The 15705-nt window shown below is 66.2% G+C and overlaps 1 protein-coding gene across 1 annotated transcript; it reads right to left on the bottom strand.

Annotated features, from left to right (window-relative positions):
- Positions 1-113: 113 nt before the first annotated feature.
- On the bottom strand, positions 114-15365 carry TRPM4 (transient receptor potential cation channel subfamily M member 4). Its single transcript, XM_026658587.1, has 22 exons — positions 15339-15365; positions 14861-14928; positions 14417-14594; positions 14004-14184; positions 13156-13322; positions 12758-12935; positions 10430-10494; positions 10065-10247; positions 9639-9738; positions 9100-9215; positions 8315-8644; positions 7130-7258; positions 6860-6989; positions 6380-6525; positions 6115-6227; positions 5809-5907; positions 3139-3498; positions 2738-2870; positions 2291-2465; positions 1787-1955; positions 947-1125; positions 114-250 (listed from the first exon to the last, which is right to left on the bottom strand). The coding sequence occupies exons 1-22, from the start codon at positions 15363-15365 to the stop codon at positions 114-116; spliced, it is 3363 nt and encodes a 1120-aa protein (XP_026514372.1).
- Positions 15366-15705: the final 340 nt, after the last annotated feature.

Here is a 15705-nt window from a genome sequence, read left to right as displayed (position 1 = left end):
TACTCACCCCACCCCCACAGACTCACTGCTCCCTCCCTGAACCCCCGACCCCCCATACTCACCCCGCACCCTCCCCCTGCACCCCCATACACCCCCCTTCTCCAGGGCCCCCCTCACTTCTGAGACGTCCGCCGAAGCCGCTCAGTGTCGCTGTCCCGTTTCTGGCGGCCCAGGGCTACCAGGTGATTCTCCTTCTGCACCGCCTCCCAGGTGAGCAGCTGGGCGTCCTGCTCCGGGGGCAGGTCCCGAGCTGGGGACCCAGGCGTCCGGGGAGGGGAAAGGAAGACACGTGAAAAGCAGGCGGGGGGCCAGCAGTGCTGAGAGGTGGGGACAGGGCCGGCACTTCCATTTAGGCGACGTAGGCGGTCGCCTAGGGTGCCATGATTTGGGGGGGCGGCAATTCGGCGGCGGGGGGTCCTTCCGCGCTCTGGGTCTTTGGCAGCAATTCTGCAGCGGGTCCTTCACTCGCTCCGGGACCCGCCGCCGAAGTGCCCCAAAGACCGGGAGTGCGGAAGGACCCCCGCCTAGGGCGCCAAAAACCCTGGCGCCGCTCCTGGGTGGGGAGAGGGGCGGGAGCCAGGTCCAGCCCCACATCAACTTGGTGACCCCCCCCAGCCCTGCTCCCCACCCCCCTGGATCTGCCCCCCGCACTACTGCTCTGCTCCCTCCCCCACCCCTGCAAAGAGCAACCCTCAGATCTGTCTCCCCTTCCCCCCTCACCGCTCCCCAGCACTGCCCCTGGTCCTGCCCCACCCATGCAAGGAGCGACCCCCAGCCCTACCCCCCCCAAGCCCTTGTCCCTATCCCCAGAGCACTGCCCCTGGTCCTGCTCCACCCCTGCAAGGAGCGACCCCCAGATCTGCCCCCCCCAGCCCTGCCCCCCCAAGCCTTTGTCCCTGCCCCCCAGAGCACTTCCCCTGGTCGAGGCCCCCCCCCAGCCACTCACCGAAGTGGCGGCTCTTGGCAGAGCCCCCCCGGGCCCGGTAGCGCAGCAGCTGGCGCACGTGGCTGATGATGATGAAGGGGGGGGCCAGCGCCGGCCGGTTGTGATACTCCAGGATCAGGCTGTAACGCTGCGACTTCCAGTAGGTGTCGCTGTTGCCCTGCACCTTGGCAAAGGTGTAACTGGGGGGGGGGAGGGGGCTGTCAGACAGGCGGGGGGCAAAGGGACATTAGGTTGCCCCCACCAGGCCCTCGCACGCTCATCAGCTCGCCCTCTGCACACGCTAGTGCAGCGGGGTCTTGCACACTCAGTAGTGCATCCTCTGCGTGTGCTAATACACTGGGGCCTTGCACACTCATCATCTGACCCTCTGCGTGTGCTAGTGCACTGGGGCCTAGCACACTCATCAGCTCCCCCTCTGCATGCACTAGTGCACCAGGGCCTCATACGCAGGTCAGTTCTGCCTCTGCACATGTGCGTGCATTGGAACCTTGCACGCTCGTCAGCTCACCCTCTGCACATGCTAGTGCACCAGGGCCTTTCATGCTCACCAGCTAGCTCTCTGCATATGCTAGTGGACCAAGGCCTTGCACACTCCTCATCTCCCCCTCCACACTCACTTGTGCACTGGGGCCTTGCACACTCATCAACTCTCCATCCACCTGTTGTAGTGCACTGGCACATCAACTCACCATTCACTCATTCTCCTTGCTCTAGTGCCCAGCGCTTCCCATGCTCGCCACACGCACTCATGCACCTGATCCCTTGCACGTGCCCCAATGCACCCTGCCCCTTGCACGCTCACCAGCTCACTGCTCACCACGGGGCCCCACCGGGCGGTACCTGAACATGGCGATGAGCAGGTTGAGGAGCAGGATGTTGGCGACAAGGAGGAAGATGACGAGGAGAACCAGCACCAGCCAGTTGGCGTAGGTGTTCGTGCAGGGCGCCGCCTCCTCCATCAGGATCGCCACCGGGTCGTCCGTGCAGTTCGACGCCGCGATCAGCGCCGCTGGGGTGGGGGGATGAGATCCGTGAGCCAGACCATCCCCTGCTGTGGGGCCAGATCGGAGCCGGCGCCCCCTAGAGGGGAAAGGCCCCGTGCCCCATTCCCTGCTCCCCTGAGCCAGCCAATTTCCCACCCTGGGGCCAGGTGTCAGCAGATGCCCCCTAGAGGGGACAGGCCCCGTGCCCCCTTCCCCACCCCCCCTTAGCCAGCCAGTCCCCGCCCTGGGGCTGGATGGGAGCCGGCGCCCCCTAGAGGGGAAAGGCCCTGTGCCCCATTCCCAGCCCCCCTGAGCCAGCCCAGTCCCCGCCCCGGGGCCGGGGGGGAGCCGCGCCCTGCACCATCGATCTCGTTGAGCGGGATCTGGCCGAAGATCTGCAGGTAGGGCCGGTAGAAGACGCGGCGGAAGATCCAGGCCAGGCGCTGGTCACTGGGGTGCAGCAGCCCCTCGGTTGTCACCCCGTAGGCCACCAGCCAGACGGCCAGGAAGAAGAGGAAGAGGAAGACGTCCTTCATCTGTTGAGGGGGGGGGAGCATGAGCCCCTGGGATGGGACCCCCCAACCCCCCTCCTGGTCAGAGCCCTCCACTGCCCCCCATAACCTCCATGGGGCCCCCATATCCCCCTCCTGGTCAGAGCCCTCCACTTCCCCCCATAACCTCCATGAGCCGCCCATATCCCCCTCCTGGTCAGAGCCCTCCACTGCCCCCCTCAACACGAGAATCCCCCCAACCCCCCCAGCCCCCCCTTTTCCATCCCTCCCTCACCCCCCCGGACCTCCCCGCTCACCATCTTCCCCACGATGATCATCTTGGGGCCCAGCTGCTTGTTGACGGCGAAGATGTGGATGAGCCGCAGGGTGAAGACCATGAAGTCCAGGCAGAGCACGGTGCGCCCCGATGCGTAGGTCCTGGGGAACATCCTGGGGGGGGGGGGGGGGGGGGGGGGGGGGGGCCGGGCCGGGGGGGGTGGGGGCAAAGGGAGGGGTGGGGGCAGTAGCACTGGGCCCGGGCAGGGATGGGAGGCTGGGGGTGCCAGGTGCTGGGGGCACCATGCCCAGGCAGGGGGGACGGAAGGATGGAGGCTGGGGGCACCATGCCCAGGCAGGGGGGAGGGGAGGCTGGGGGTCATGCCCAGGCATGCGGGGACGGGAGTCTGGGGGCCACGCCCAGGCGTGCCGGGGGTCTCACCGGCAGACAGCCCCCAGCAGGAAGAGCCCCAGGGCGGTCAGGTCGAACTGGTTCCAGGGGTCCTGCAGGTAGGCGCGGACGCGCTGGGCCAGCGCCCGGCGCCCGGTGAAGCAGCCCTGGCGCAGCTCCTCGCACAGCAGGGTGAAGACCCAGGCGTAGAGCAGCACCTCGGAGGCGCGGGGGCCGTCGGGCGGGGGGGGCGCGAAGTCCAGCAGCAGCACGTAGGAGAAGAGCAGCAGGAAGAGCAGGTACATCACCACGTTGCCCAGGAAGGCCGTCGCCGGAGCCCCCCAGAACCGGCGCCAGCGCCAGAGCCAGGCCCGGCCCGGCCGCGGGGGGGAGCTCAGCGAGGACGCCGACCTGCGGGGAGCGGGGTCAGATCTCAGCATGCGGGGGGTGTCTGGCTTGTGGGGGGGTCAGATCTCAGCATGGGGGGGGGGGTCAGTGGCAGGGGGGGAGGGGTCAGAGCGCAGCAAGGGGGGGTGACACCCTGGCACCCCAATATTCACCACGGTCATGGAATGAGGATGTGTTTTGCACCAAGTCTGCCGTGTGAGGTCGTGACGAAGTGGGGGATTTTCTTGTTGTTTCCGTGTTTTTCCAATGGTTTGCATGCGGAGGGGGTGGGACTCAGTGTCGCTGGGTGTTGCTGGTTTAACGAGGGGAGGGAAGAGGGAGTTTGTGGGTACACAGGACCGGAGAAGGAACGTGGGACCCCAGCCAATGGCCTGGAGAATGGAGACCCCAGCGACCGGTGACCCGGAGACCCAGCTCAGGAGTCGCAGCCGGTTCTGGCCAGTGGGGGGACAATGGGCTGCGGAGAGAGGACCCCGGTGACCTGACCAGCCGGTTCCAGCCAGCGGGGCCAGAGGATGGAAGAGAGGAGAGGAGCCCAGGCGACCCGGTTTACAACCCTGTTTCCCTGGAGAGAAGACAATGGACAGAGGCGGGGCTGGGGGCCGGGGGTATCAGATGCCCAGCTGGGAAGCAGGGGGGCTCGGGGCTGGAGAGGGGAAGCAGGCAGAGCCCACCTGGGTGCAGGGGAGACTGGGATGTGCTGGGCTGTGGGAGGCCAGGCCTGAGCCCCGGAGAGTTTCCTGTGCTGGGTTCAACGCTCAATAAACCCTCCTGTGTTACGCCGGCTGAGAGTCGCTCCGGGCTAGAGAACAGGTGTCACAGAGTTTGGGGGAGTCAGGGCCCTGCACCCCCGGCTTCTTGCGATGCACCGGGACTCTCAGGCAGCCAATAACACAGAAGGTTTATTTAGCCGACAGGAACACAGTTCAAGGCAGGTCTTGCAGGTACAGACCACAGGACCCCCTCAGTCAGGTCCATCTTGGGGGGCCAGGGGAGACCAGGAGGTCTGTCTGGCCTCCCCTCCATTCCCCCAGCCAGCTCCAAACTGAAAACTCTCCAGCCCCTCCTCTGCCTTTGTCTCTTTCCGGGGCCAGGAGGTCACCTGATCTCTTTGTTCTCTAACACCTTTGGTTGGCAACTTTGCAGGGGAGGGGCTCAGGCCATCAGTTGCCAGGAGACAGGGCGTCACACTGGCCCCCTAGGGCTCTGCAACAATCACACCCCCCTAGACCCTCGAGAAATGCATAGGGGAAACTGAGGCACCCACACAGAATTCAGAGAAAACATTTAAGAACATTCCCACTTCGTCACAACAGGGTGGCATTATTCCCTCTGGGAGTGGAGGCCCGGGGGGTCCGGAGCGAGTGGACTCCCCGAGGGGCCCCACGGCGAGAGACAGACGTGCTAAGGCTCAGAGAGGTGCGGCTCCAGGAGGTGGAGGGGCTTAACCCCGGAGAGAGAGTGGACCCCCGAGAAGGGCTGTCTCACTGAAGGGCGTTCCCCCTACGGACCGCACGGGGCCAAGAGTGGGCACAATCTGTGAGTCCGTGACAACGGTATCATTTGAAAAGTCTCGATCTGCTGGACACGAATATCTCGTTGGCTGGTAGGTGCTACCGTCGCATGGGAAGTTACGAAGTTTGCTTAGTGTGACGACGTGGGAATGTTCTTATTGTTTTCTCTGAATACTGGGTGGGTACCTCAGTTTCCCCTATGCAGTTCTCAAGTATCTAGGTGGAGGGAAAAGGGGGTGTGATTGTTGCAGAGCCCGAGAGGGCCAGTGTGATGCCTGACACCCTGTCTCCTGGTAACTGATGGCCTGGGCCCCTCCCCTGCATGGTGCCAACTGAAGGGAGCCCGGGCTGGTGCCAGTTGGGCTCAGTGGTACCCCAGGTCCAAGTGGCGCCCTGGGGGGAACCCGTCACGGGGGGTTCGGCCATGGGGGGGAGGGCTCTGGCTTGTGGGGGGCTCAGATCTCAGCATGGGGGGATCACAGCCATTGCGGGGTCTCTGGCTTGCAGGGGGGAGGGGTTAGATCTCAGTTGGGGGGCACAGTCATGGGGGTGTAGGAGACAGATTAGGGGCTGATGGGGGAATAGATGATAGCACCAGGGGGCACATGGGGGGGGTGGAACAGATTTAGGGGAGGGATTCTGACTTGCGGGGGGGGCTAAATCTGGGGGGCAGGATGGAGGGGGGATGACCTTGCAGAGGGCTCTGATCTGGGAGGGGGCAGGTTCAGGACCCCTTAGCACCATGGGATCCAATGTATGGGGCACGCTGCCCGTCCCCCCTGAAGGCTGCCCCCCTTACCCCGTCAGGATCTCCTCCATGGGGCATTTCCCGTCTGTGTCCAGGTTCTCCAGCTCCAGGCTGTGGGGCTTCTCCTGCTCCAGATCCTCCTCCATCGCCCTGGGGGGTGGGGGAGGGGGAGAGGGAGACTGAGTTTGGGTCCCCGGTGCTGCGAGCTTTCCCCCAACAGTGCCCCCAAACTGGGGACCCCGGTGCTGCGAGCTCCCCCCAGCAGTGTTCCCAGCTGGGAACCCCGATGCTGCGAGCTTCCCCCCAGCAGTGCCCCCTTACGTAGCTGACCCCCTCCCCAGGGCCCCCAGCACCCACCTGAAGGTGATGAGGTGGGTGAAGATGAGTGGGGGGCAGAAGAAGGTGAGGAGGAGTTTCCAGACGGGCGTGGACCTTTCCATCTCGCCCCACCAGTTCTGGGTCAGCAGCGCCTGTGGGCAGCCGGGGGGGGGGAGGGGTTAGTGCTGGGAGGAGTCACTTCTCACCCAACCCCCCCAGGTTCCCCCTCCAATTCTTCTTCCTCCCCCCGTACTCCCCCACACTCGCCCCCCCGTACCCGCCCCGCCTCGTACCCCTCCCGTACCTGTACCCCGTCGTGCGCAAAGAAGCACCGGGCCTCGGCCAGCCAGGCGAGCTGCAGGCAGGTGGCGCCGCCCCAGAGGCGGGAGCGACGCACAAGGAGCTGGGAGGCCCGAGACTCGCTGTTCCCGTAGCACTCGCCGAACACGCCTGGGGGGCGGGTGGGGGGGGGGTAACACCCACGCCCCCCCGCCCGCCCCCCCCCCCCCCCGGCCCCCCGCACTGCCCCCTGCACCCCCATCCCCCCTGCCACTCCCTGCACCCCTGTACTTCCCCCTGCACCCTCATCCCCCCATGCCACTCCCTGCACCCCTTGTACCACCCCCTGCACCCCCATCCCCCTGTACTGCCCTCTGCACCCCCATCCCACTGTACCACCATACTGCCCCCTGTACCCCCATCCCCCTGTATGGCCCCCTGAACCCCCATCCCCCCGTGCCACTCCCTGCACCCCCACTCCGCTCTGCCCCTCTGCTGCCCTTACCGATGGCCAGGGTCTCGAACTTCACGGCCAGCGCCTTCATGTCCGCCGCCTCCTGCGCATCCGACTCTTGGTGGGAGAGTTCCCGCAGGATCCGTGCCCCCACCAGCGCCCCCCCCACCGCGTCTGGGGCCTGTGGGGGACGAGGTTAGAGAGAAACACCCCCCGGAGACCCCCAGATCCATGCCCCCACCAGTGCCTTCCCCCAGCCCTGTTCCCCCTTCCCACGGGGGTCTCCCCCCCCCAGCTCCTCACCCCCCAGTTCCCCCTCACCATCTCCCAGCAGTACGTGGCCATCTCGCCCCGGTTGAGCAGCACGGCCCAGATGAAGAGGTCGGTCCAGGGGTTTCGGGTGCGCTGGCCACGGTAGTGGGGGTCCCTGTCCAGCAGGGGACCCTTCTTCTGGAAGGGGGAAGAAAGGGGGGAGGGTCAGAGCCATGTGGATGAGGAGACCCCTGCTGGCAGCCCCCCATCTTCCTCCACCTCCCCCTGAAACCCTCAGGGTCCCATCCCGGCCTCCTGCCCCTTGTGGTTCCCCCCCCCACATACCTCTGCCCCATTGTGCCCCCCATCCCATTGCATCCACATACCCCAGCCCCCCTGTGACAAAGTGGGGTTTTATTCGTCTCGTTATGTTGCATGTGAGTCTTACTGCCCTACACGAACACGGTGTGTGCCTCAGTTTCCCTGTGTGCTGCACCAATACGTAGCTGGTGGGGATTGGGGGTGGGATTTTCCTGAGGCCTTCGGGGCAGGTGAGGCCGCCCAGCTGTGTGACCTGAGACCCAGGAGGGGGGTGCGGCCAGGTGACACCTTGGGCCCGGGAAGGAGGAGGAGCAACAGGGGGGTGTCGGAGGTGGGGTGGCTGGAGGCTGGAGGTCTTTGTGGGGGGACAGGAAAGGGGGGAGTCCAGGGGATCCGGCCCAGGATTCCCAAGCTGGACTTGGCGGAAAGTCACTGATTTCTGTGCTAACAAGCTCTGCCCTACGCTGTGATCCTGTCGGCTAATAAACCGTCTGTGTTTCCGGCCGGCTGAGAGTCACGTCTGACTGCGGAGTTGGGGGGCAGGGCCCTCTGACTGCCCCAGGACTCCCCCCCCCGGGCGGACTCGCTGCGGGAGGCGCACGGGGGGACGGGGATGCTGAATGCTCCGGGCTCAGCCCCAGGACGGTGGAAGCTGTGGCAGCTTCTTGCCCGGGGACAGTCTGCTCCGAGAGAGGAGGCTCCCCCCGAGTCCTGCCTGGCTTCGTAGGGAGCAGTTCAGAGCGTCGCCCAGTGACTCCGGGACACCCCATCATACCTCAGCCCCCTTGGGTCCCCGGCCCGCCCCCACCAAGTAAACCGGCCCCCGTGTACCCCCTCCTCCCATGTCCCTGCCCCCTTGCCCCCCCAGCCAGACTCCCAGGCCCTCCATGCTCCCCTCTCCCATGTCCCTGTCCCCCTTGGCCCCCCACATACCCCAGCCCCCTTGGAGTCCAGGGGGCGCAGCCCGGCGTAGAAGGGGGCACAGACGTCGCCCAGCAGTTCACGGAGCAGACGGGCCACCTGGGTCAGGGGGCAGTCAGGGAGACGCTCCACAGGCTGGTAGTGGGGGGGCTCGGCCCCCCCCTGGCGCCGCTCCAGTAGCTGGTGCAGCAGCGAGGCCTCGGGGACCCCCCGGTACAGCTCCGCCAGGCGCCCCCAGGTCAGGAACTCGCCCAGGTCCAGCCCGTTCTCCACAAACAGACGCACCAGGGCCGGGCGGTCCCCCAGCAGCGCGTCCCGCATGGGCTCCTCCAGCTGGGGGGGCTGCGGGGCGGGGGGGAGAGAACCCAGGTTAGTACCCGCCCTGTGAGCACCAGCCCCCCCAGGAGCTCCCCGAGTGTCCCCCCTGACTCTGTGCTGGCTCCCCACCTCCCCTCTCCGCTCCCCATGGGGGTCCCTCCTCCCCCTGCCCCCCAGAGCCCCCCTCAGCTCCTCCCCTGGGGTCCCCCTCCCCCTGCTCCTCCAGGGTCCCCCCCCCTCAACTCTTCCCTCTGGGGTCCCCCTCCCCCTGCTCTTTCAGCTCCTCCCCCGGGGTTTCCCGTCCCCCTGCTCCCCCGGGGCCCCCCAACTCCTCCTTCTCCTCCGGGGCCCCTCAGCTCCTCCCTCTGGGATCCCCCTCCCCCGGGGTCCCCCCAGCTCTCCCTTTGGGATTCCCCTCCCCTTGTCCCCCTCGGGACCCTCAGCTCCTCCCTCAGGGTCCCCTCCCTGCCCCCCCTCACCTCCCACTGGATGTCTCCACGGAAGAGCTCGGAGCTGGCAATGTCCACGCGGTTCCAGGCCACAGCCAGACGCAGCTCATCCAGGCACTGGGTGGCCTCACCAGTGAGGTGACAGCCTGTGGAGGGGCAGTGGTGGGGGATGGCTGTGATAGCTGCGTGACTCAGTTTCCCCACCCAGGCAGCTTGGAGAACCAGATGGGGGATGGCGGTGGTAGCTGTGTGATTTGGTTTCCCGAGCCAGGCAGCCTGGGGGTGGTGGGGAGGGCTCAGCCCAAAGACAGGCCGTGTCAATGCGGATTGAATGTGTCCACACGGGCCGATCCACGCTGAATCCGGGCTGGGATCTCTGGTGTGACGGGCCGACCCAGGGGGCTCCCCCTCCCCCAGATCAGGAGGACAGTTGCCGGGCCCAGCTGCTGGGGGGTGCAGCCAGCCCCATAACCGTGATGACTTGGGGGGGGGGGGCAGGAGGCCGGCAGTGGGGGAGGGCTGGGAGATCCCAGGGGGAAGAGCATGGGGGAAGCTGGGGGGGGTCTCACCTCTGACCAGGGCTTTGAGCAGCACCGTCTCAAACTCCTCCAGCCCCTCCTCGTCCGAATAGACAGTGACCAGTTCCCGCAGCGCCAGGATCTGCTCCACCTGGGGGGGGCAGGTCCAGCACCCTGTGACCCCCCCGAACACCTGCACCCCCTCCCCGCAGCACCAGGATCCGCTCCACCTGGGGGTGCAGGTCCGTCAACCCGTGACCCCCCTGAACCCCTGCATCCCCCTCCCCACAGTGCCAGGATCCGCTCCACCTGGGGGCGGCAGGTCCGACACCCCATGACCCCCCTGCACCCTCCTCCCCACAGCGCCAGGCTCTGTTCCATCCTGAATGCCTGGGTCCCCTTGTGGGGGGCTGAGGGGTCAGTCCCTTGAGCTCTGCCCCCCCCCGGACGCCTGGGTCCCCGTGGGGGCTGTGGTACCTGCTTGGCCAGGCCTGGCACGTCGGTGGGCGGGAAGCGTCCCTGCAGCTTCTCCTGGATCAGTGCCTGGCTCGCCTGGTCCGGCTGCGCGTCCTGCAGGATCTGGGCCAGGCAGTCAGCCGCCCCCCCGGAGCCCCCCACCAGCAGGCAGGGGATGTTCGCCTCGGCGGCCTCCCGCACGCGCTGGAGGGGGGAGAGGAGGGTCAGCAGAGGGGCAGGGTGTCTCCCTCCCCCTCCACAGCCACTAACACCCCCCAATGTCCCTCTCCCACACCCTGACCCCCCATCCCCCGCGTCACCCCTCAATCCCCCTCATGCCCATCCCCGCCCCCGGACCCCCAGCCCCCGTGCAGTCTCCCCCTTACCGTGACCATGGAGGCGTCGCCCCCAATGACCATGACCAGCACGGGAATCTCGATGCTGCCGGTTCCTGCAAGACAAGGGGGGGGGGGGGGGCAGGGGCGGGGGGGGGCGGAGGGGGGGTGTGTGACAATGCAGCCCCAGGGAATAGCCAAAAACTAGTGTGTCGGCAGAGGCTAGTCTAGTGGGTGGAGCGCCGGGCCCGGGACCAGGATGCCTGGGTTCTCTCCCCACTACTCGGCCCGGGACCAGGACGACTGGGTTCTCTCCCCAACCCTGGGACCAGGACACCTGGGTTCTCTCTGGGTGAAGGAGACCATGACCAGCTCAGGGGATCTTGCGCCGGGGAGGGAATGGGGCAGCCTGAGGGGGGACACTCAGAACTTAGGGGGCGAGAGGAGGGGGAACCAGGAATAACGGGGGTGGGGAGGGCAGATGTGGTTAAGGGCACAGGAAAGGCTACTAACCCTGGTAACCATGGCTGTGGTGTGTATGTAACTGTGGTAGCCATGGTGGTGTGTGTGTGTGTGTGTGTGTGTGTAAAACCAGGGTAACCCTGGTGAGGGGGGGTAACCATGGTAACCTGGCCAGGGAGTAACCAGGATAACCTGGCCAGGGGGCTGGGGGGTAACCGTGTAACTGGGCCGGGGGGTAACTGTGGTAACTGGGCCGGGGAATGTGACCATGGTAACTGGGACAGGGTGTGTTTGGCCGTGGCAACTAGGCTGGGGGATATCCGTGGTAAGCTGGCTGGGGGATAATCTGGCCGGGGTGTGTGACCATGATAACCAGGCCGGGGGTGTGGCGGGATAGCCACGCCGGGGACTAAACATGGTAACCAGGCTGGAGGAGAACTCTGGTAACCTGGCCAGGGGTGTGTGACCGTGGTGATCGGGACGGGGGTAACTGTGGTAACCAGGCCGTGGGTGTGTGACTGTGGTAACTGGGCCGGGGTAACTGGGCTAACTGCGCCGGAGGTAACTGGGCTGGGGGCAACTGAGGTAACCAGCCCAGGGGTAACCAGGGTAACCGGGCTGGGGTAACCATGGTAACCGGGCCAGGGTAACTGGGGTAACCGGGCCAGGGGGCAACTGGGCTGGGGGCAACTGGGCTAACCAGGCCGGGGGGAGGGGGGTTGTGACGAACTGAGACTGTTCTTAAAGTAGTCTGTGAATGCTGACAGGGGAGTGTGGCTAGGATGGTCTGCATTGGGGGATGGGTGAATGACTGAAGGAGAATACCTGAGCATGTAACATGAGAACCCAGGAAGGGGGGGAGGCGAGGTGACACCTTTGCCCGGGAGACTGAACAAAGGGGGTTGGAGAAGCTGGCTAGTGACTGGGGCTTGGGGCAGACAGGGCTCTGATCCCCTAAGGGGGCTAGGGTGCCCGGGGACCCCAAGATGGACCTAACTGGGGGAGTCCTGTTGTCTGTGCCTGCAAGACCTGTCTTGGACTGTATTCCTGTCGTCTAAATAAACCTTCTGCTTTACTGGCTGGCTGAGAGTCATGGTGAATCGCAGGACGCCGGGGGTGCAGGGCCCTGAGTCCCCCCACACTCCGTGACAGGGGTAACCAGGGTAAGCTGGCTGGGGAGTAACTGGGGTGGGGGTGTGTGACAATGGTAACCGGCCTGGGGGGTGTGACCGGGGTAACCGGGCTGCGGGGTGTGACAGAGCAGGGAGTGGGGCGGATTGACCTGGGGATGTCGCAGGGGAGTTGTACTGGGACTGTCTGCATTGGGGGATGGGATAGCAGGGGGTGACTTCACTTGAGGGGCGATACCTGAGCCTGTAACCTGAGCCAGGAGGGGGGTTGGGGCCAGGTGACACCTTTGCCCGGGAAACTGGACAAAGGCTGGGGGAGGAGCCGGAGGGAGGCTGGAGGAGACGGCTGGAGGGGGTTTTAGTTTTGAGTGGGCTGGGGAAGAGGAGAGAGCCCCCAAGTTTGGGGTCTAAGCTCCCTGCCTCCCCCCCAAGATGGACCTGACTGAGGGGTCCTGTTGTCTGTACCCAAAAGCTCTGTTTTGGGCTGTGTTCCTGTTGGCTAATAAACCTTCTGTGTTACCGGCTGGCTGAGAGTCCTGGTGAATCGCAGGAAATGGGGGGTGCAGGGCCCTGACTCCCCCACACTGTGTGAAACGGGGTAACCATGGTAACCTGGCTAGGGGATAACCTAGGGGGTAAGCCGGGGGTGTGGCAGGATAACCAGGCCAGGGGTGTTTGACCGGGGTAACCAGGCTGGGGGTGTGTGACTGTGGTAACTGGGCCCAGGGTAACCAGGTGAGGGTAACCGGGGTAACCAGGCCGGGGATAACTGGGCCGGGGTACTCACCACCAGCGCCCACCCTCTGCTGGGCAATGTGTTTCTCCAGGTGGGCGCGGAAGCGGCTCTCGCCCCCCGGGCGCCCCCGGGAGCCGTCGTCCACCAGGAAGAAGAGCGAGTGGTTATTGTCCAAGGGGCGGGCGGTGCCCGCGGCGGGGACCCGGGCATAGCGGGCAGGGAACGAGCCCTGGAGGGGGAGAGCGGGTGAGCCTGGTGACCGGCCGGACCCCGCCCTGAGACACACCCCAGCACCCAACCCCACCCCCCCCAGAGACCCTCCAGCCCCCAGCCCAGCCCCCACAGAGACCCCTCCCTGGTACCCAGGCTGGCGCCCCACCCAGGCCCCCCAGGAGAGCCCCCAGCGGCCCATGCGCTGCCTCCAGAGAGACACCCCTCCCCGCCCGTACCTTGGGGTTGACGAGGGCCTCGCGGTTGGCGACGATGCCCCAGGGCGCGATGCCCATGGCCACCACGCGGGCGCAGGGGCTGGTACTGGCCGTGGCGTGGTCCCGGACGGCCTCCCCGACGTATCGCCCAATCCCGGCCTGCAGCCCCCCGGTCATGATCCATGCACCTGAGGGGGGGGCAGGGACCGTGGCACAGGCTGAGAGTGTAACACGCCCCTCACAGGGCCCCCCCAGCCCCCCATACCCCCATCTCCCCTCCCCCCCGTGTCACACCCAGAGCCTGAATGGGACACAGGCACAGACTTGACCCAGCCCTCAGGCCTGGGGGCGTGTGCGTGCCGGCCCGTGGCCACACCTGGGGGTGCAACGTCGCACTCGGCCGCCGAGCATGGATGTGTGTGTGGGTGTCAGCGCCGAGTCCGGGCACCAGCGCATTCACCGGTGCAGCTGCCTTGGGACATGTGCACGGGGCAGGGCTTCCACGCGAGTGGGCCAGGGCATGTCCTTTTGCACCCACACGTGTGAGAGCACAGAGCGCACCAGCATTTGCACGGAGCACACCGGTGTTTGCACGGAGCATGGCAGTGTTTGCACAAAGCGCAGCAGCATTTGCACGGAGCATGCTGGTGTTTGCATGGAGCATGGCGGCATTTTCACGCAGTGCACTGGCGTTTTCACGGAGTATGGCAGTGTTTGCACGAAGTGCAGCAGCATTTGCATGGAGCGTGCTGATGTTTGCACGGAGCATGGAGGCATTTGCACAGAGCGTGCCAGCATTTGCACACGCGAGTGCATTGCACACGCAACTTTCCACCGCTGCTCAGCCCAGGAGAGGGAGGGGGGCCCACCTGTGCTTTGTGCCGCCTTCACCAGCCCCTTACGCAGCAGGTCCCGGAGCCAGGCCCGGACGGGGGCCTCCCCGTCACCCCCGACGACCGACACCACCAGGTTGGGAGGGGAGATTTTCCAGTGTTCGGTCACCAGGTTGTAGGCGAGCTCAGGGTCCGAGGAGTCCGACAGGCGGATGAACTGGCCGGGGGCAGTGAGGAACAGGTCAGGTGGTGCCCCTCACTCCCGACACACACAACCCCTGGCCAGCCCCTCCCACCCCCCAGCTCCACCAATGCCCCTCACTCCCGACCCGCAGCCCCCTGCTAGCCCAGCCCTGGGCTCCCCCCTCAGCTCCACCAATGCCCCTCACTCCCGACCCGCAGCCCCCAGCCCTGCCGGTGCCCCTCACTCCCGACCCGCAGCCCCTCACCTTGCTGGGTTTGCCACCAGCCCCCACGAACTCCAGCTCCCCGAAGGCGTCCGTGGGCCCCTCCGTGGTGTGCTGGGCCGAGTCCCATTTGCTGACGATGGCTGTGCCGAAGGCGTCTTCCACGGCCACAGAGACGTGCTCGGCCCGGGGGCTCCCGCACTGGCACTGAGGGGGGGCGCTGGGGAGGAGATGGGGGTCATGGGGGGGCTGAGGGGTGGCACTGGAAGAGGGGGTGCAGGGGGCAAGGGACAGGGTCACTGGGACACTGGGGGGAGCAGGGGGTCACTGTGGGACAGAGGGGTCACAGGGGGGGCTGCTACCTGTGATGAGACACCCCGGCCTGCACATGGCAATAATACCTGGGGTGCGGGGGGGGAGCGGCCCCTCATGGGGCACTGGGGGAGCAGCCTCAGGGCATCCCCGATGGGGGGGGACCCCACTCACCCCGCGTCCTGTGGATCCTCAATGTAGGTCGTGCAGGTTTTCTTCTTGAAGCGTTTGGGGATCCAGGCCTGGAGTGGGGGTGGGGGTGGTAGGAGCCAGGTCAGGGTCTGAGAAAGGGGAACCCCCCCCAAGTCCCAATCCCCAGAGCCCCCCCAATCCTGGAGAGGGGATCCTCAGAGCCCCCCCAGAGCCTCCCTAGAGAGGGACCACTCAGAGCTCCCCCACACCCCAGAGAGTGGACTCTCAGAGCCTCCCAACCTCCAGAGCTCCCCTAACCCCCAGAGCCCCCCCACCCTGGAGAGGGGACCCTCAGAACCCCCCAACCCCCTCAGAACCCCCCACCCCTGGAGAAAGGGGGCTGTCTCCTTCCCCCACAAGTGCACCCTACCCCCAGGAAGCTCGGAGCCTGGATGCCCTATGCTGCCCGCCCCCCCCCCGGCTGGTGCCCGTCCCAGCCCTGGGGCAGGGGGCCCCGTACCTGATCTCGCTGTTTGACGCTGCCCATGGTGCCAGGCTAGGCTGGGGCCGTCGGACCCGGTGCCCGCAGCGTCTGGCTGAGCAGGGCCCTGGAGCCCTGGGAACCCGGCGTCTCACCTGGCAAAGGGGAGTCCAACCCTCTCCGGCGCCGTGGCCCCACCCAGCCAGAAACCAGACCGACCGGCTCCGAGACACCCACATGTGTGTGGAGGGGATGGCCTGCTGCCAGGCCACCCCCAGTCAATCTGGAGTCACCGCTGACTACAGCAGTGTCAGGGCGAGGTTCTGATCTCAGCTCCACCGGGGTCAATCAGGAGTCACTCCTGTTTGCAATGGGGTCAGGACTGGATTCTGATCTCAGCACCTGG

The sequence above is a fragment of the Terrapene carolina genome, unplaced genomic scaffold (genome assembly GCF_002925995.2).
Source record: "Terrapene carolina triunguis isolate 2854851 unplaced genomic scaffold, T_m_triunguis-2.0 Scaffold468, whole genome shotgun sequence".
NCBI lineage: Eukaryota > Metazoa > Chordata > Testudines > Emydidae > Terrapene > Terrapene triunguis.
The sequence above is the reverse complement of the archived record's forward strand: the minus strand, read 5'-3'. Positions and strand labels throughout refer to the sequence as shown.